Raw genomic sequence first — 21,333 nt, 5'->3', positions numbered from 1 at the left:
CATCTGGAATGAACAGATTTTGGTATTTTTGTCGATTCTATGAAATTTTGTGATTATGGACTGGATTTATTTGTGACAATTCCACATGAAATACATTGGATTGAAGAAGCGAGGGAGAAGCATGTTGACATTGCAAATGCGTTTTTGTTTCTGTCATTGAATGTTTGAAATCATAATGTGGGAAAAATATCAAGTCTTTCAATTGTCAAAAAGATGCTATGGAATTTAATGCTTGTTTCATTTTGAGTGCAGTAAGGAGGAATATAGTTGAAATTACAGTACAATTTCAAAATGTGTAATCAAAATTGAGAACCTATGACATGGCTCATGTAATTCGGATTTGCAGAACTAAGAAAGTACATTTTGAGGAAATTCAGAATGTAAAACTGTTAAGTATATTTTTTGCCATTCTTATTACCAGCTAAAGAAGACAAGTTTATGCCTTGTCACTTGCATGTTATTTGTAAGGACCCTGTCTGGCATCTACTGTATAGCTAGCCTAACTCCGAAACATTGTATCAAAAAAGTTAATGTGGAATGTGCTAAAGCAGCTGGCATGTGGCAGTCCACGAAATATCTGCTTTAGTTCATTCAGAAACAAATTTAATCAACCAAAACGTAAAACACCTACTACGCAAGTGTACATGATTTGTTTACAAATCATAAGTGCTGGTATCTGCATACATTGTTTGTTTACAAAAGAAAGTAGTTTCTTTATGCATGTGAATGCAATATGATTTGCAAGCAAGTTCAATATTGTAAAATACTGCATGATTCTGACAATGTAAATTTAATGGAGAAAGAAATGAGCAATAATAACAAGATTTTCAGGATAATACCAGTGGTGGTCATACTGGATGGTCATTTTGGCTTCAGATCTGCACCATTTTAATTTAGGACCAACTAGACATTAGATGTCTTTTAGTGAAAATCCTAAGCTGATGTGACATTATGACATTCAGCAGAAGTAGTGGAAACAAGATTTTTATGGTGGTTGTAGTGATGATCATAAGGATGTCATTTATAACCATCTAGACCTTGGGATGAAGATGTGTCAAGTTTCAAGGCAATCCTCAAAATAACTTCGGAGGAGTGATGACAAATTTGTGCTAACAGACAGATGGACATAGGAAGTCAATGGACAACAGACCATCTCATAAGCTAAGACAAATGGCAAATGTTTCAAGCACTTTAACATTTAATATTAGCAACAGTCAAAATCTCTTTCAGCACGCTTCCAACTATTTAAAAATTTCAAATGTTACAAAAATTTTAGAAATAGTGCTCTGCAAATCAGAGATGATTTTTACAAGAAACATATTCTTAAAACAGCAAAATCAATATTAGAGAAAGCATTGTCTTTAACAATGTCTATTTTATACTTTTCTTTAGTTATAAATTACACATTATTCAGTATAATCCCTATGCGTATTATTTTTCTTAACAATTGTCAACTGTTCTATATAAGATAAGTTATTTGTATTCTAAAATTAATTTTTTGAAAAACGGGCTTAATTTTTGGCAAGGGAAAGAATATGTGTAACCCAAGCCTGTGATTCTTAACAGTCATTATCATGAATTACTTCCCATTAGTTTCTTCAAATTAACTTGGATGACTCGGGGTACTAATGGTTAAGAAAATGGGAACCAGCCCAGAAATGGGTGAAGATAAAATAGAGCATATATGGGTTTGGCAGGCCAGTATTGGTTGATAATGAAAGGTTGCTTTTAAAAATTAGAATCTTTTGAGAGCTTATCCAAGATGTAACTAAAAGAAAAATAGAGACATTGTTTTATTGATGGAATTTCAGTCCTTGAACAATCTTTAGTTTGGAACACTCATTACTGAAATTAGCACCATAATCTGGTGTGTAATTGAAAGAAACATGTTTTAAACACATGTAGGCTCAGCAAATTCCATAGCTCATATCCTTTTCTCTACAAAGAAGCTGTCATCCAGGATGCATCTATACTAACAAATATAGGTTTGATCATGAGTGCTCAGAAAATGAAAGTTATTGAATTTTAATATCACAGTGTTTGCTTAGGTTTGCTATGGGAACTGAATCAGTACTGTGAGTAATAGAAGACAAGTATTTTAATGGGACCCCCCCCAAAAAAAAACAACTGATCACAATATTATAATTAAACTCACTGGACATGCTTACTCAAAATCTTTCCAAAAAGACACAGTGGTAACAAGTTGATTCATTCATGTAAAAGATCACCTCATTAATAGAAATGGATTTCATTTGTTACTGAACTTGTGCAACATCTTCATTGTATAAACCTATATTCCAAGTATGATCCAAATCATATCAGAAACATGGCATCCCAAGTGGTAACAAGCTGAGACAACCTGATGCAAGATCACCTCATTAATATGCATAGATTCCACTCACTACCAAACTCTTCCAAGTTTGATTAAAATATGATCAGAAATATTGCTTTCCGAATGGCAACAAGCTCAGCCAATCAGATGCATTGTCTCATTAACATGGATGGATCTGGCTCTTCAAGGGATCAATCTCATTCATGAGATTTATGATAACATGTACAAACTGATCTTCAAGTCGGATTAGAAATATAGTGTGTCTGTGTGTGTAGATCTTGTTCATATTCGACCTTGACCTTAATCTTGATGATATAAATAGGTCTGATGAAAAACAGTTAAGAATTGCGGCCTTCAGAGTAACAAACTCAGCCAGGTTCAAAATCACCTGGTTCATAAATGAGATCTTGTGCATTATCAAGCATGTCAACAATCTTGATGATAAAAGCATATATTCCGGATTGTATCACAATCTGATAAAAGAAACATGGTCTTCTGAGTGGCAACAAGCAAATGTTGATAAGAACACCAGAGGAAAGGCAGCCCACTTGGCTTTGTGACCTACTGAGCCGAAAATAGAACATCATGTTTACCTGAAACACCTTGATTAATGTTCATTTCAAATCTACTAATGACCTGTGTCAGTCAAAACTCATTTTTTTAAATTCACTCTGAAAAGCATGAGCATTTTCGTCTATTTTTGTACCCAAAAAGTCATGCCAACACTTAGACCAACAAGTTCACCACCTTTTTTTTGGACATGACTGATGCTTGCTAACAGTCATGTCAAAAGAAAATAAAAAATGAGGCAGAGAACAACTTATTGGTCTAGCTAACACTATGAAGAACAGAAGTAAGAAAGTTTATACCAACTATGCTTGCTTATAAGTCGAGGAAAACCCGCAAACGATAAAGATCCTGACCTGCTATAGCATAATGCGCCTGCAGATCAGGGCCTATGTTATTTGTTCTACTGATTACGCCTAACAAACTGCACAGAACCAGATCTGCCAGCACATTATGTGACGGCAGATGTGGGTCTGTGCGGTTTGCAGTTGGATTTTACTGATAAGTGTGTATATATGGTAAATGTAATCATCCCAGATCCCCTGTACAAATTCATGTAGGAACCTTGTCTGGCTGAGCTTATGTACTAAGGTGACCCACTAAAGTAGCTGTTATGCTCCATTGGCAACAGGAGTATGCATACTATAAATAGAGCATCTACTGTTCCTATAGATTAATAGGATGCTACATGTACTTTTGGTTTTGTACTGTGTGAATTACATTTTATTACCAAATGTAGGTGCACATTTACTGGCCTATTTATTTGTACTTGCATAACATATACAGTCAGATATATCAACAAAAAAACATCTTCATTTTTATTCTGTGCAAGATTTTGTCGCAATTTTTGTTAAAAATTTTGCCATTTTAATAATACAGTAATATCCATTTACCTTGATACCCCTGTGACCAAGGTAATTGTTGACGTAAGTGGACGTGAAATTAGTAAGAGGTAACCTGTCGTCAATCAGTAGGATTTACACTGAGAGAAAATAAGCAATGGAAATTGATTAATTGAAGACAAGTCCAGACTAAAATACACGTGTGTATTGACAACTTACAACTGTATAGAAGACAACATAAAGATTAAAGTAATGAACACGTACGAAAAATCCATGAATTTGAGTATGGATCATATGTTAGAACATTTATAAATCATTCACATCCCGTTTTAATTTTGTTTCATTTGATAAGTATTTATGCAGAGCAATCGGTGCTTCAAAGGTAATCAGTTTTCTTTGAACTATTTTTTGAAAACTATTTTTTGGGGTACATTTTTTAATTACCCCCCTCCCCTTAAAAAAACCCCCAGGTCATTTTGTCGATTGTAGTCGTTCCTGTTCCTGCCTGAACAAAGGATTTGTTTATGTAACAATGGATTCCAGTGCATTTTATATCCAAGTTTGCTGATTCCTTTCATTGTGCCTTTGAATTTCTCCACCTTACACCCAAGGTTCTCTATACAAATTTAAACAGCAAAAAAATGTCAGCAAAAAAAACCCATTTGATAGAAGGTATATTTTGTCGCCAATAAGTAAATAAAAATCGCAACTGTGACACTGGCAAAGCCCAGTGCAATTCCTGGAGTGATGTGGTTTTACTTAGATGAAAAGGCCAAAAATGGATCTGTATATATCATATTTTCCATCCATTACCATGGTAAAAAATATTTAAGTGACTGCCCTTTAAAGGACCCCTTCAAAACAGTCAAACCTGATGTTTCTCTTATAAAAGGTTACATTTTTATTATTTTTATTTCAGTATGACAGGTTGTTTAAGGTAAAGACTACTTATTATGTTTTTGAATAAAATGTTTTTTTTTTCTGTTGGAATGTTTGAGTTTACTTTTCCTGGTCATATTATAAATATTATACATGTATATTCCAAATGCATTGATAATAATGTTCCTTTGCTGAAATGTTTAATTGGGTATAGTGTTTGATCTGTGTGGCCTGTCAGAGGATATCAGCTTAATTAACACAATGTTATCACTCGACGTGCTAATCACACCTCATTCATAATGTATAATTTAGATTCATGGGTTGCTGGTTCAATGCCACTATAGCATGAAATGAAATGAATCTTTTGGGTACTGTTTTTTACCAAAAATATTTTAGGAATATCTTTTAGCTATAGTTCTGTATCTATATCTTGAATAAAAGATTACATATCAAGGACATATCTCTATGTGTAATAACTGTACTGATCAGAGTAACATACCTATATGTATATATATACAGATCTGAGTGGCATATCTTTATGTTCAATAACTGAGTACAGATCAGTGTGACATGACTGTTATCATTTATGACCATATCATTGAAAAGTATATCAATACAAAAATCTTAATAAAAAAACAAAATTAAACTGAAGACTAATTTAAAAGCCATCAAGTTATGGAACATGGTCATTTTCAGATAAACCTGATTCTTGTTATTCACCAGCGTGTACATGTACACTGACAATTATAGCAGATGGCAAAACTTATTGGTTTATCATTTTGTGTATGATAACACACAAATGTATGTTGTTTGAAAATTTAATTACCATTACACATGAGTTCAAATAAGTTTTTCTGACAATTATTGTACCTATATAAATTGTTTACTACATGTCCAATGTTATTGACATGTACATCTATGTGGAAAATGTACATAACTATCTACAAAATAAACGACTTTGGAGATAATGTTTCTCAGTTAAAAATATAAAAATTCCAGACTCCTGTGAAATGTAAAAGGCAATATTTATTATTATTATTATTATTATTATTATTGCATTTAGTCTCAAGGGGATTCTACTTCAAACATTGATGACAAGAGGTCCAAGTGTGCCTGATATTATTCACCTGGCTTACATAGCTTAACAACTGACCTTTGTACCAAGCAGGCTTACATATTATTGTCAGACATCCTATGTAAAATATCTCCCAAACTTTATACCATGTTGATTTGACATTTTATTTAGATACAAATTATTAATAAAGACATAATAATGAATACTCCCAGTCTCTTCCTCATGATCAAACTCATCCATGACCTTGATGATAATGAACCCAACAAATCAAAAATATGACTTCAAGAGCATTAGCAAGCTCAGCCAATCACCTTATCAATATGTGGCAACCAGGTTAGCCAATCAGGTGCAAGATCATCTCATTATTATACATGGTTCAAGCTCAATATCTGTTATTCTGATGATATAAACCCATATTCCAAGTGTAAATAAAACTGGATCAGATAATATTGACTTGAGAGTAGTAACAAGCAAGATGGACAACATATTAAGAACATCAGTCATTCAGGGTCAGCCTGAAAACTCCATTGTCTTACAGACAGGGGAGCTAAAAATCACACATAACAATGCCAACAGTAGTAACTTGTGAAACAGATTTTAAAAAATTTAAGTCAATAGGAAAAACTCACAAGCTTAAACAGTGAAATCTTAAACAAGGATAATTTTCAATATATGTGAAAACTAAGGGAAGAACAGAAACACAACTGATTTGAATTTGTTAAAAAAAAAAACCAGTGGGTTTGACATAACTCACCTGGCTTTCATAATTTAACAGCGGTCTACCAGTATTTCATTAATCAGGCTTATGTAGCATTGTAAGAACAAAAATTATGTAAATTCTCCAAAATTTGCTATCAAGCTGATTTTACCTATTATAATATACCCTGATAAAAGTTCCTTTAAAAAGATAAATAAGTAATCTGCATAGTCTTGATCGAGACTGAAGTCGTCCAAGATCAGATGCAAGATTACCCAAATAATATACACTGACTTTGCTCATTACTGAAACAATCGAAAAAAAAGAAGCTAATATTACAAGTCGAATCAAAATCAGAACAGAAATATGGTTTCCAGAGTGGCATTAAGGTCAACTAATCTGGTGCAAGATCACCTCATTAATATGCATGGGTCTTGCTCATTATTGAACTTGTCTGAAATTCTGATGATATAAGCCCACATTCTAAGTTTGACTGAAATCAGATCAGGGGGCCCCGAGTGGCTGAGTGGTCTAAAGCACTCTCCGTTACGGAGCACTGCCATCTCACCTCTGTCTGTGTAGGTTCGAGTCTCGGATTCGGCCAATGTGAGTACATGAGAAAGCTTGCCAGTAGCTTCTCAAGGGTCGGTGGTTCTTTCTGGGGATTTCCCGGGTTCTTCCTCCACCATTAATACTGGCCACCATGTATAGCCTATCGTGTGTTGAAAAATGGCATTAAACCCTACAATCTCTAGTACTCGTGCATCATGCTGCTTACATACCGGTCACATTATCCTAACAACAGGCTGACCAGTCCTAACACCAAACTCTTAATGCTGAGCACTAAGAGAGGCAGCTGCAAGTACCGTTTTTATGTCTTTGGTATGACTTGGCCAGGGTTCAAACCTGCAACCTCCCACATCCGAGGCAGTGGTTCTAACCATTTAGGCCACTGGATCGGACTGTAAATGTTATATCAAAAAAAAATAAAAAATAACAAACCATATTCAGACATTAGTTCTTATGAAGAAGGAGACAATATTTGCTTAAAATGAGTCACAATTGGACATAAATGTGTTTCATCTTGTGGGTGAAAATACTTAAGTTTTTCAACCACAAGATGAAATATATCCATTATTCAATCATGGCAAGCAAATTTTCTTTGTATTTTATGTCAAATGTATTGATTAGAAATATGTCAAACAGACTGACAGAGCAAACTTCTTACTGGACCCTGTGCAATGTCAAAAAGTGTGTTCTGTGAATATCTGGAAAGAAATGTAAACAGTAACTCAATTCTCCTTCCCAATGCAAAGTAAAATAGCACATTAAGAAAAGAAAAAAAGAATCTGCACCTTGCTGGATTTTAACTTGGATCATCTTCAATGAGAAGCGGCCATAATTACCACTCAAGTAGACAAGCATCAAAGAATAACTTCAAGCATCAAAAGAATAACTTCAAACTGGTTGTTCATAACGTTAAGAGTGTCTATTGATGGGCAATGAGAAAATATGATTATACATGTATTTCATTTCATTGAATTATAAAGACTATTTCTTTCAGAAAATTCATTAATTCACAGCCTAACAGAAAATAAAAACTGCTTACGTTTTTTTTAAAAATCAATGCAACTTTAAACAAAAAGTTTATAGTAGTGAGTGGGGGACACAATTATCAACTTGAACAAAGTGCAATGATTCAGAGTTTAGCCAGGTTCATTCTCCAGGAAACCCAGCAAAATCATAGCCCATTCATACCTAGGACACATGTAGCACACACCCGTCATTGGTAATTAGATCCATTTTTAAGCTGATGGGTGTAACACCTTTATACTCACTTAACAGTTGAGTTAAAAACCCCAAACAGCATAATGTGCCAGCAGATCTGGGTATGTGCAGTTTGCAATGAGTAAACAGTAAAACAAACAGCATAGACCCTATTCTGCAGGTGCATTAAGCTATGGCAAATCATGATCATTGTTGTTTGGTGTTTGACTCGATTTAAAAACAAGCATATATTGTAATACCCCCCTGAGCTAGTATATAATCATCTGCTGTGGGGTTGTTTTATGTGGCAAGATGATTTAAAGAAAGGATTAAATTGGGAATAATACCACTGACGATAATTACTGTATGACATTGTGCTGAATATCAGTGGGAATAACCACCCAGGTACTGTTGTTTACTGGGTAATATATATGTGTGTACCCAATAGGACAACTTTATTTCTTAACTAGAATGACATTGTTCTGGTGGCCTATGTGGTTAGAGCATCCATCTCAGATGCGGAAGATCATGGGTTTGAACCCTGACCGTGTCATACCAAAGACTTATAAAAATGGTACTAGGAATGGTCAGCTTGGTATATGGATAATGTGACTGGGTGGGACATGGTTCTACCTGTCTGCGGCATGATGCCCCAGTGCTACACATCACTATAAACTGCCACATTGTACACATCATAGTGATATGACTAAAATTGTTAAAGTTACATTAAAAACCCAAATCAAACATACACATAACTAGAATGAACACGATGAATTCATTCCTGAATTATGCATGAAAAATTCGGCATAATTGTGTGAGAATATAACTGTACACATGAGTGGAATGTGGGTCAGTTGTATTTATCTGCAAGTGTGCCAGTGAAGTATAATCAACACCAACTCAGAATCCTTAATGCACATCACTTCACACAAATGGGGAACAAAGTGGATTACCAACATATAAAATACGGTTATGTATGCACAGATGATTGGACCAAGAATTATGAACTTGAATACTTAGTGAACATGTCTGAGTATGTTTCTATTATGTCTGTATTTGTCTTGTTGACAGATGCTGTTTTTATGTAAAATGCAATTTCCATTGTAAGACTGACTGATGATGAGCTATCTTGTCCTATTTTATCAGTATAAAAGAAGCTACTGAATGATGGGCAAGCAAATAAATGAAAAACAAAATGAACAAATGAACAGAAAAATAAATAGGTTTTAAATAAATTTGCCAATGGAGTTTGGCAGTTTTTGACAAAAATTCTCCATAAGCTCTGTTTAGATGCTACTTTATGTTTTTCACCAGTAACATGAAGAGACATTTTCAAAAAACAATTGGGGGTGGTGGTGGTCCTGAGTGGCCAAGTAGTTTTTAAAGTGCTTACCTTTATGGATCACTGCCATCTCACCTCTGTCTGCATGGGTTCAAGTCTTGGGCTTGGCCAATGTGGGTATGTGAAAAAGCTTGCCATTAGCTTCTCATGGGTGGTGGTTCTTTCAGGGGTTTTCCCCGGTTCTTCCTCCACCGTTCATACTGGCCGCCATGTATAACCTATTTTGTGCTGAAAAATGGTGTTAACCCCTATAACAGCAACCAAAAAACATTGCTTTTTACAACACATTATAAAATAAATGTGCCAAAGTCTTTAAGTAAGTAAGCGAATAAGCCCTATATGTAAAACCTATCATGAGAAAATTTCCTCAGATCATTTGGTTATCGTAAGATACAAGGCTCTTTGTAAAAAGTGAGAATTGGCAAAAAAGATCTGATTTTAATTAGACTTATCATAAACTCATAATTGTGAAAGATAAGAACTTATTCATAAAACTAAAGACTTTAGATATTCTTACATTCTGGTTCCATTACAGAGCTGAAAAACAATTGTTTTCAAAAATCAAATTTATTTTTAAATAATCAGCTTTAATTATAATCTGTTTTAAACAACCTCCAAACTTTTTGGTTCTCCCTGCCAAAAGCTTGTGGGCCCGGAGCATGTAAACGTTTTCAATGCTCCAATCCAGGACAAAAGATCTTTAATATATTTTTAACGTAAGTCATGCAAGTGCTTAATTTCAAGTTTTAATAACTTTATTTGACTTTATCTGGCCATTTATTCCCTCTCTGCATAATGAAGGCTGTAATCTTCAATCCATTTATTATGTGATATATCACACCCAACAGTACTGCTGCATGTGTGCACTGTCTACTGTCACTTGACTGCATCTTGGTCTAAACAATCAAATGATCTGTCAATTAAACAACCAAATGATCTGTCAATTAAAACAACCAAATAATATGTCAATAAAAAACAACAAAATGATCTGTTGATTAAAACCAAATGATCTATCAATTAAAACCAAATGATCTGTCAATTAAAACACTTTGAACAATACAAATATTGTCATTCACAACTTGAAGGTCAATCCCGGACAAAACATATCTCAAATTTATGCCAACAAATGTCATTTGGACCACCTCAGCTATTTATGAAATAAGGCTTGACTGAGAAGTTGCAAAATGCATGAAACTTTTTTTATTTACAACTCCATGTTTGTTCCTATGGTCAATCAAACAGCCAATATGGTGCAAACAGATTAAGGTTTATTATTGCTAAGAAATTTCTGGTGAACAAACTGAATGATTTTGTTGTAAATTGCTGTGCTGACTTACATCCAAGAAAAGTCTCAGTGTTCTTAATGAAATCTCATATGAATAATTAGTAGTGTTTTAAACAACCATGTTGTACTGTGTTTATTCAACTGAGATTCTCATGGGTGGATCAAACTTTGACTTAAATCCAGCAAGTCCATGCAATGAAATTAATGAAGGCTCCTTACATGACATTTTAGTGTTGGAATCCTTTATGAACTGATTAAAATGACAGTTATTGTTGTTGTTGGTATAAATGTCATTATTCGGCAAATTATAGGCTACACATAGCAGAACCTGGGAAAATCCATGTAAGAACCACCAACCCACATGAACTGGCAAGCTTTCTCACATACACATGTTGGCCAAGCCTGAGACTTGAAACCATGCAGATAGAGGTGAGATGGCAGTGATCAGTAAAAGCAAGCATTTGAGAACACTTGACCATCCGGGCACCCAATTCAATGACAGTAATGATTCTTTAATTTTTAACTGATTACAGAGAAGCCAACTTCCACATGCCATATTGGGTTTGATGTGAAGTGATTATGTTAATTAAGGAGGGGTCTAGGTTTATATTCAAATGACAAAATGCATGATATGACCACCTTAGAAGTAGGTCAAGTGAAGTTATCTGTACTATGTAGATGAAATAACTTAAATTTTTCACAAGGAAGGTAATTGCAAAGATTTTGAGAAGGAAAATTCACATAAAAATGGAGGGATAAAACATATTGCTGCCACTGGGTCTGAGGTAACTATTTTTGCAATGAGATATAAGCCAGCATAAGGCAGCAAACAATGTCAAACATGACACAATTAAGAAACAGAAATTTTCAGGCACATTGGGTTGATAATTATCCATAGCTTCAATTAACTGACTAAAAGAAAGCTGTTTTGCTGTAAATCAAACTATCCCAAATGGGCATAAAATGGAAAATCAATCATTGTATTTGGTCAAAGGAAGTAATATGAACTGAAAATAAAATTAGAGCTCTCTTTAACATTAACCATTTTCTGATATGTAAATGATGTGTGCAATAAAGAACACCGGCGTTGAACTTGGTGTTAATTACAAGATCAGACACAAAGCATGAGGTGTTCTGTCATTTGATCAAATCCCGTGAGAAGTGAGGGAAGGTCTAAATTCTAGTAAATTGCTTTCTATTCTTGCTCAGGGTAGTACTGATGCTATTGTACTGGAACAAGAAAAGTGTACATGTATATAAGACACTGTAACAATGGAAAACTAAAAAATCAAGCCCTTTGAACAAATAAATGTTGCACATTTTTTTTCCCTTGGTGAATACAATTTTGGGACAAGAGAAAAGGCTTTTCTAAACTAGTTGTTATCGACAAATGGAAGAAAAAAATGTGATCAGCCCTGCAAAATGTGTGTGTGTGTGCATGTGTGCGTGTGTGTCTGTACTCACCTTGTACCAAAAAGAAGCCATATTCTTGGGGCAAAGCACTGTATGAAAATGAGGCAAATTCCCATAATCGGTAACACCACAAGGATAAGAGACACACCAACTCTGTAATTAGAATATAGTATAATATGACCATTCTGTGGCATAATGGTATAATATGACCATTCTGTGGCATAATGGTATAATATGACCATTCTGTGGCATAATGGCATAATATGACCATTCTGTGGCATAATGGTATAATATGACCATTCTGTGGCATAATGGTATAATAAGACCAATCTCTATCATAATGGTATAATATGACCATTCTGTGGCATAATGGTATAATATGACCATTCTGTGGCATAATGGTATAATATGACCATTCTGTGGCATAATGGTATAATAAGACCAATCTCTATCATAATGGTATAATATGACCATTCTGTGGCATAATGGTATAATATGACCATTCTGTGGCATAATGGTATAATATGACCATTCTGTGGCATAATGGTATAATATGACCATTCTGTGGCATAATGGTATAATAAGACCAATCTGTATCATAATGATATAATATGACCATTCTGTGGCATAATGGTATAATATGACCATTCTGTGGCATAATGGCATAATATGACCATTCTGTGGCGCAATGGTTTAATATGACCATTCTGTGGCATAATGGTATAATACAGTAGTCCCCCTCTTATAAGGCCACCCCTACTGTGGCAGGGAAGTGGCCTTATAATGAGGGTGGCCTTTCTAGAGGGGGATGACATTGTGAATAGTAAATCCATATGAAGAAAGTCACAAGTACATTCAATTCTAAAACATTTAATATTTTCATTAAAAAATCACATGCATGTTGTGAAATAAATGGAAAACAAACTGTTTCATCATTTTCAAAAGAATGTTATGAATAACTATTGATATAGTTTTAAAACTGTCTTTATAATTATGTTACAGATCACATCATCTGTCACTTTGTTGGTAACAGTCTAAAAAACAAACCAGTCTCGTCACAATTAAAAATATCCTTGCTGTCATATCCCCTGCATTTATCATTTAGTCTTTTGTTCCAATCTTCGACAACTTCATTATTAACATCAGCTGATTCTCCACTAAGGACAGAACACTTAATATTGTGTCGCACTTGAAATCTGTGCAACCATCCATTACTTGTGGTAAAGTCTTCATATCCCAATTCAACTGACAAAATTGTTGCTTTTTCTTGTATTCAAATCATGATACAAACATCTCCTGGCTCAAACAATCTTCCTTTCTCCATCCATTTCACCTTCCCACTTCTGCAGAATTGTTTCCTTATCTTTCACGATACTGTTTATCTGAGTCTATCTGACATCAGGTTTCTGCAAGAATCCTCGACCCCCCCCCCTCAGTCAGTTGAATTACTTTCACTTTCTCTTCTAAACTGAGAATTTTTCTTTTCCTCGATGACATGTTGATCTTTTTGCAGTAAGTTATTCATATTGCCAACTACAATACTGATAAAACAATTTTTTATGCATCTAAACAAATTACCGTGTGTTTTTAAAGGAAGTGATCTTGTCACGTGATTCGTTAGTCGCAGTCTGGCATCCTATTGTTTTTATACATTTCTTTACACTAAGTCAGAGAAGCCAAAACAGCTTTGATATGTACCATTAACATCATGCAGATTTGACCTCGCGGCCGTTTGGATTCGTAATCTTGACAATTATTGTCAGTAGTAATAGCCACTAATTATCAAAGTGAACAAGCTCAACATCTTACTAAGGGAAGCCATAAAGGCTACCAACCCATTTTCCTGCTGACTTGTGTACTGTACATCAATACGGCCACTTATCAGCTGTTACTACTGTTCAATAATTGTAATCTTAACAATTATCAGAGTGACTAAACCGGACATCTTATGATAACACAGCAGTAAGGCTAATTGGATTACATGTACTTACCCTTTTGTATGGATTAAAATTTGAGTCTTTCTCGGCTTTATGGAATAAATGTGGCAACTCGTGAGGCGTAAATGATATAATATTAACCTTAGTGGTACATGTACTTTAGTCAACACTTCTTTCAGTAACGAAAACCTGACATCGGGAAACAGAAATTGGATTACTTAACACATGTTATGAATACAATACTGGTTCTGGATACATATTAAAATAAAATGCGGCCGCTTGTGAAGGGTAAATTTTATATTATTGCACTAATATGCTGGCTGCTGGTCGTATTAGCCGGGTGGCCTTTCGTGAGGGGTACTTTTGAACACAAACTCGTTGGTGCCAACGGATTCTGGCCATAAGGAGCGGGTTGCCAATGGTCAGGGGGCCGTTCAAGAGGGGGACTACTGTATGACCATTCTGTATCATAATGGTATAAAATGACCATTCTGTGGCATAATGGTATAATATGACCGTTCTGTGGCATAATGGTATAATATGACCATTCTGTGGCAAAATGGTATAATATGACCATTCTGTAGCATAATTGTGCCTTGACATAATTTTTTTTACTTCATTCCGAACCTAACCTGAAAATGTTCTGATCAATTAAATTGCTGCATTCGCATATTTCAACTAAGAGTTTTGGATCTGGTGTGAAACTTATTACTCAAACTTTTGAGTAGTCTTGTGACAGCATGGCCAGATTATCGAAAATACTGTATTCTCACACAACTATACAAGTAAAAAGCATAGGTCATAACTCGGTAAAGCATGAATAGCATCAAGTACAGCATGCTAGCCAAGTTTCTTTGATTTATTTTGTTCCACACTAACCCATGGTGTATGCACCCAGCAGAACAGTGTTTTTAACAAGTGCCCTCTCTACTGTAAATCTGTGGATGTTCCTATTCATGTGTGGGTGTCTCTATTGTAAATATGTGGGTGTTCCTTTTATCAATATGTGGTTATTTCTACTGTACAAATGTGGATATTTCTATTATCCATATACATATGTTAAACATGAAACAAACTTTCAACTGGCCTCTTAACAAAAAACAACAGAAAATGCTACACCAACTAATTTGCATATCTACAGTTTACTCCACTTTGCAAGTAAATAGATCAATACAAAAACTAATCCCTTACTTAACTCTTATACAATGATACAAAAATTAATCTACTCGATATGAACACTGCTAACATGAATTTCCACTCAGTAGGAACACATTTTTCATCCACAAGATCCTGATTAAAATTACGGTTTATGGGGCTCAAATTTAATCCAAACATGATTGCAAAATGCATGTAGTGGAAAACACCAGCTGGGATTTCAGGCTCTTACAAATATTTGAAAGTGCTATGGTATATTATTCAAAGAAAAATAGCGAATCATGAGTACATTCTGATGAGCCATGTTCATAATACTGAAATCCAAAACAAACCCTGTTTTGGCACTGATTCCTTTTCCATGAGAATGTGATCACATATGTACTAAAGCTGTACTGATTAGTAACTTACTTGATTTAAAACATTGTTTCAAGAGCAAAAATCAGTTGGATTATTAATACTGATTAGCGATTGTACACTATTAAATATACTAACAAGCCTATGCATAATGCTGAACTTGAAACACTCAAGTTTAGTCTGGAATTACTTCAAAGTAAATGCAGTCGACGAGTCCAAAGACAATGCGCCATGATATGTTGACATCACTGAACACAAGCTTTGCTGACGTTGCCAACAACTAGAAGCTTGTCTTGGCCACCATCTTGGATCGACGATTCAAATATCACCTATTCAGCAAAGAATTACTTGTGACCAGATCCAAAGAATGGCTTAGGGCAGAATGCATCACAGCTGCATCAGCTGACAAGCAGGAGGAACCCCCAACCAACAAAAACTGAAACAAACACCACTGCACCATCAATGTCGCGTCTCTGGGATTTGTTTTCTGTGGCCTGTGATGAACCTGTCCATACTGTCAATGAAACAACTCATGTGGATGATGCCACTGACGTGATGCTTCAAATGTATCAGGCCAGCCCTCTGTTGCCAGGAGAAGAAGACATACAGCTGGTGGGATGCTCACAGGTTTCAGTTCCCCTACATGGCCAAATTAGCTAGACGCTATTCGTCTGCACCAGCTTCAAGCTGGTGAGCAGCTGTTTAGTATCTCAGGCCAGATTTTTTCGGATTGTCGTGGATTGTTACTTGGCGAGAAGGGAGAAATGTTACTGTTGCTTAAATACAACCTACCTCAACTAGGCTTTCAGTATTAGCTGCAGCCAGCGTTCAGTGACCTCTAATGATAGTCTTAAAGTATGCGTATTATTTATTTTAATTATTATTGGGCTATCGTTATTAACATTTTTTAGTCATTTATTGAAATTGAGTAATGGTTACCTGCAACAATGAACGTAAGTTAAAAGACTAGCTTAATACATTTTCATTCATTTATAGCTTGAATTCACAAACCATAAGTTTTATCAGTATTAGATTTAAACTTTTTCAAGTTTTATGTTTGTGTGATTGTTGTTTTCTATAAATAGCAATGTACTTCTTATCTGGTTTCTTTTTTTTTTGTATAGAAGTTCAAATTCACTTGCCGCATAAACAACCTTGTTATAACTGACACGGCAAAATACCTGCTTGCATTACACTAAAAGGTTTATGTTCCTGAACCAGTTATTGTTATAAAATAAATAATAATGAAAAAAATTGGTCTCATAATCAGTATCAACAATGTTAATAATTGGTTATATGCGGTATCGGCATAATCAGCAAGAAGTTACATCAGTACAGCTGTAATATGTACCTACCAAAAACACACAGTGGACTTGGCACAACCATTATATTTTCAAGGGGAAGCAGGATATCTCCTTTGTGAACAACCATTTAACTCCTATATATGGAAATATTTCTCTGATATTATATTCATTTAGGAGGGTCCATGTTAGGATATGATTGCCCTTTTTCTATATGAGGACTTTCATCATTTAGTAGCACTGGATTTGCAAGGTAGCAGGCTAATATTCCTAACATAATGTGATTGGGGAATATATCTGAAGGAGAAAGTGAGTTGCTTTAATTGTCAAATGAAAATTTCAGATACATTAAATGAAAGCAACAGCACATATCTTTTGAATAAAGTGAGCAAGATGGATGCAACTGATATTGGCCACTTACAGGGCTCTACTGCAGATTCCATTCAAAGCCTTGATGTAGTTCCCATGGATATGCTGACAGAAGACTGCATCACTAAGACTGGTTATGTTGCTCTGTGTGTAACTCAGCTGATCTCTGATATAGCGGACTGGTTTTTCTATCTGTAAGACATAGATATCATCTACTGATCACAGAATGAAGACTGTAAGATTTTGAGTAACAATTTAAAAGCATTCAAATTTCTGTTTGTTCTGATGGTGAGAACAAGTTTTGTTACTATACAGAATTGACGGCATTAGATGATGAAGAAAGCATTGAATCTCAAAGAAACAGTAATAGTCAAAACCTGGCCAACCAATAACCTATTCATAGTAACCATCATGCTTCAGTCACCCTCCCCTCCAACTGTCCCAAACAATTTACTTATACAAGCAACCACCTGCTTCAAGCCAGTGATATCCACTTTGTTTTGCCCAATGGCTTTTGATGTACTGCATACATATCTGGCCATTTTTTTTGCATGAAGTATAATCTAATATATTTTCAATTTCCTAATCTATCTCTATCCATCACTGTATTGATTTCACCTTCATTTTCCCATCCATTCTTCCAAAAAGATGCCTAACTATATGAAGAACACATGTTTATAAGGACCACATTCAGCTCGTCTCCAATGTGGTTGTTACATAGTGGTTTGACTATATAAGGAAAAGCATACAGTTCATATTCTTTCTCTTTCAGTGAGAATATTAAAAGTATACATCTAAAGCCACAATTGCAAAGTCTACCATAAGAGGAACCAAACAAAGTAAGTTCTCAGTGAAAACTTTAAAAGTACCTAAGGCCACACTGCAAGGTCTAAAATAAGAGGGACCAAACAAAGTCATCAGTAAGAATTTTAAAAGTATCTACCTAAAGCCACACTGCAAAGTCTCCCACAAGAGGGTCCAAGCAAAGTCATCAGTGATAATTTTAAAAGTATCTACCTCAAGCCACAACTGCAAAGTCTACCACAAAAGGGACCAAGCAAAGTCATCAGTGATAATTTTAAAAGTATCTACCTCAAGCCACAACTGCAAAGTCTACCACAAGAGGGACCAAACAAAGTCCCAGTGAGAACTTTAAAAATATCTACCTAAAGCCACACTGCAAAGTCTACCACAAGAGGGACCAAACAAAGTCCTCAGTGAGAACTTTAAAAGTATCTACCTGAAGCCATAACTGCAAAGTCTACCACAAGAGGGACCAAACAAAGTCCTCAGTGAGAACTTTAAAAGTATCTACCTAAAGCCACACTGCAAAGTCTACCACAAGAGGGACCAAACAAAGTACACAGTAAGAATTTTAAAAGTATCTACTGCAATGTTTACCATAAAAGGAACCAATAAAAACCTCAAGTTAAATTTGGTAATGAGACAGAATATGAATACCATATTTGATGTAAGAATTAAAACTGCATTCAATGAAATGCAGTGTCTTGCTTATGATGATACACTCCACTGTACCTGTCTGATGATACACCCCACTGTACCTGACTGATGATACACCCCTCTGTACCTGACTGATGATGTACCATACCATAACTGACTGATGATACACCACACCACACCTGACTGATGATACACCCCACTGTACCTGACTGATGATACACCCCACTGTACCTGACTGATGATACACCCCACCGTACCTGTCTGATGATACACCCCACTGTACCTGACTGATGATACACCACACCATACCTGACTTACACTCCACTGTACCTGACTGATGATACACCATACCATAAATGACTGATGATACACCATACCATAACTGACTGATGATACAAACCACCGTACCTGACTGATGATACACACCACCATACTGGTCTGATGATATACCCCACTGTACCTGACTGATGATACACCATACCGTAACTGACTGATGATACACACCACCGTACCTGACTGATGATACACCCCACTGTACCTGACTGATGATACACCCCACTGTACCTGTCTGATGATGCACCATACCGTAACTGACTGATGATACACACCACTGTACCTGACTGATGATACACCCCACTGTACCTGACTGATGATACACCCCACTGTGAATATGATTTACTATGTGTCTGGTTTGGTGTTTTACAGCACAGCAACACATGATTTCAAAGTATGGTTGGACTGGTTGTCTAACCCCAGAAAGTACTGACAATTTCAGCTCTTCAGGATCCTCCAGACCCTGCCCCAACCCCTGTATAATATCCTGGTACCCTGGTGGGGGGAGGTGCCATTTTGAACTTTAGGGTTAATTAGTGCTGGGGGAATTGGAGATGATTGGCAGGGTCAGCTACTTTGCATTAGAAATATGCACAAATTAAAATTTAATGTTGACAATGTTCTGAAATAAATCCCACAGGAAAGTAGCTTAGACAGTTATACATTTTTTGAAAATAATAAGCAAACTAAAAAAACTACACACTGACATAGCATTAAAGGTATAGCGAGAAAGAGTGATACTGATTCTGGTTACTAAGGTCCATCTGGTAGTCCTGAACATCATATAATTTTAGACCAATACAAGAACATGCAAGTCAGCAAGCTGTAAAATTGAGAGGCTACAAGTTGTTTTAAATGAATTAGTAATGCACATATATTTTTGACATTAGCATGATCTGTAAATGGTTGACTGATTCTTCATTTGGTATCCAACTGTAAATTACTCGGATATCTCAGTCTTGCCATCTGTAGACTTTATGCATTGGCTATTCAAATGTAAATCAATAATGTCTCTGTGGTCAAAGTATACAACATGTGTCCAGCAAGTCACAGTAGCTATTTGCTATATCTGCATCTCCACCAAGGTTCAACAGGAAACAAATGTGGAGGGGATTAAATGACCCAAAATGACAAAAAATAAAAAAACTGTACAAGCTATACTAAATATTATTATGCAAACAGTTGTTCTTTTAATAATTTTTCAAAAGTCAATTTTACCCTATAATTAAAGATCAGAGAGTTATCTTTCTTTGTCAAGTTAATATTTAGTCTATGACTGTCTGTTTTATCTTACTCTCGTGCACTAAGCCATTATTATTCAATGGGAATTTATATTTTTTGTTTGTATTAAAATCAGACAGATTTACTGCAAGTAAAATAATGTGGAATTCTCTTGCCTGGTGTGTTCCTTCTATGTTGCCGACATCACAAATATGCTATCACAAATTATTCACTTGGTTCTGAATGGTGTCGTGCTCCTTTGATGTTGCTGACATCACTAATATGCAAGCACAAACCATTCACTTGGTTCTGAATGGTGTGTATCCCAACCTTAATCTTGTCTTACTTGATCTTGAAAGTTTAAAGCTTCGTATGACCTAAACTCAAAATCAACACAACTCTTCCAATTATCCTTACCTTATCCGAAATGTTAAAAGGTACAGTCAAGTTGACGGCTTTGGTCAGGGTTATGTTGGCACTGCTAACTTTAGCTAAGGCATCTTCTATAGCCTAAAAATGACAAACAAAAGATGTTAACAGCATGTGCATTTTCTACTCCACATCATACACAGATCATACAATTATACAAAGAATGGGAATTTTAAGGGTTGTTCCTTTTTAGAATATGATTTTACAGATTTCAAGCAATTTAATTTTTTTTATAGAAAGTTACAGAAAACAGTGGAAAGAAAACAAGATCATACAAAATTATGGTGCTTTTACAAGCTGGGGATAGTTCAAAACATGTGCCAGTGTGGATAGACTGGAGGGTTCAGGGAATACTACACGAGATAAACATTACTTGTGGCACCTTGATAATCCTTGTCCTGTTTTACGATCGTAATCAAACACTAACAGCCATCAAAATACATGTTATATGAACAGTAAAGTGTTAAGTCAATTTTTCTCATAATCTCAAAAATTTTATAAAATTCATAACTTTCTTGGAGAGAATACGTTAAAGCAATCACCTTGATGAGCATTTTCTACTGAAATGGTTGTC

General features: G+C 35.3%; 1 protein-coding gene across 1 annotated transcript in view; it reads right to left on the bottom strand.

Annotated features, from left to right (window-relative positions):
- The window catches only part of LOC149802814 (protein tweety homolog 1-B-like), a 119,941-nt gene that overhangs the window by 34,012 nt on the left and 64,596 nt on the right, over positions 1-21,333 (bottom strand). The window contains exons 9-11 of the mRNA XM_089952253.1: positions 20,748-20,840; positions 17,368-17,507; positions 12,251-12,352 (exon numbers count right to left, since the gene is read on the bottom strand). Coding sequence (XP_089808379.1) covers positions 12,251-12,352; positions 17,368-17,507; positions 20,748-20,840 — 335 coding nt within the window. The remainder of the gene's footprint in view (positions 1-12,250; positions 12,353-17,367; positions 17,508-20,747; positions 20,841-21,333) is intronic.

Source organism: Sinohyriopsis cumingii, chromosome 3 (genome assembly GCF_028554795.1).
Source record: "Sinohyriopsis cumingii isolate HCF-2022 chromosome 3, ASM2855479v2, whole genome shotgun sequence".
Lineage (NCBI taxonomy): Eukaryota > Metazoa > Mollusca > Bivalvia > Unionida > Unionidae > Sinohyriopsis > Sinohyriopsis cumingii.
The sequence above is the reverse complement of the archived record's forward strand: the minus strand, read 5'-3'. Positions and strand labels throughout refer to the sequence as shown.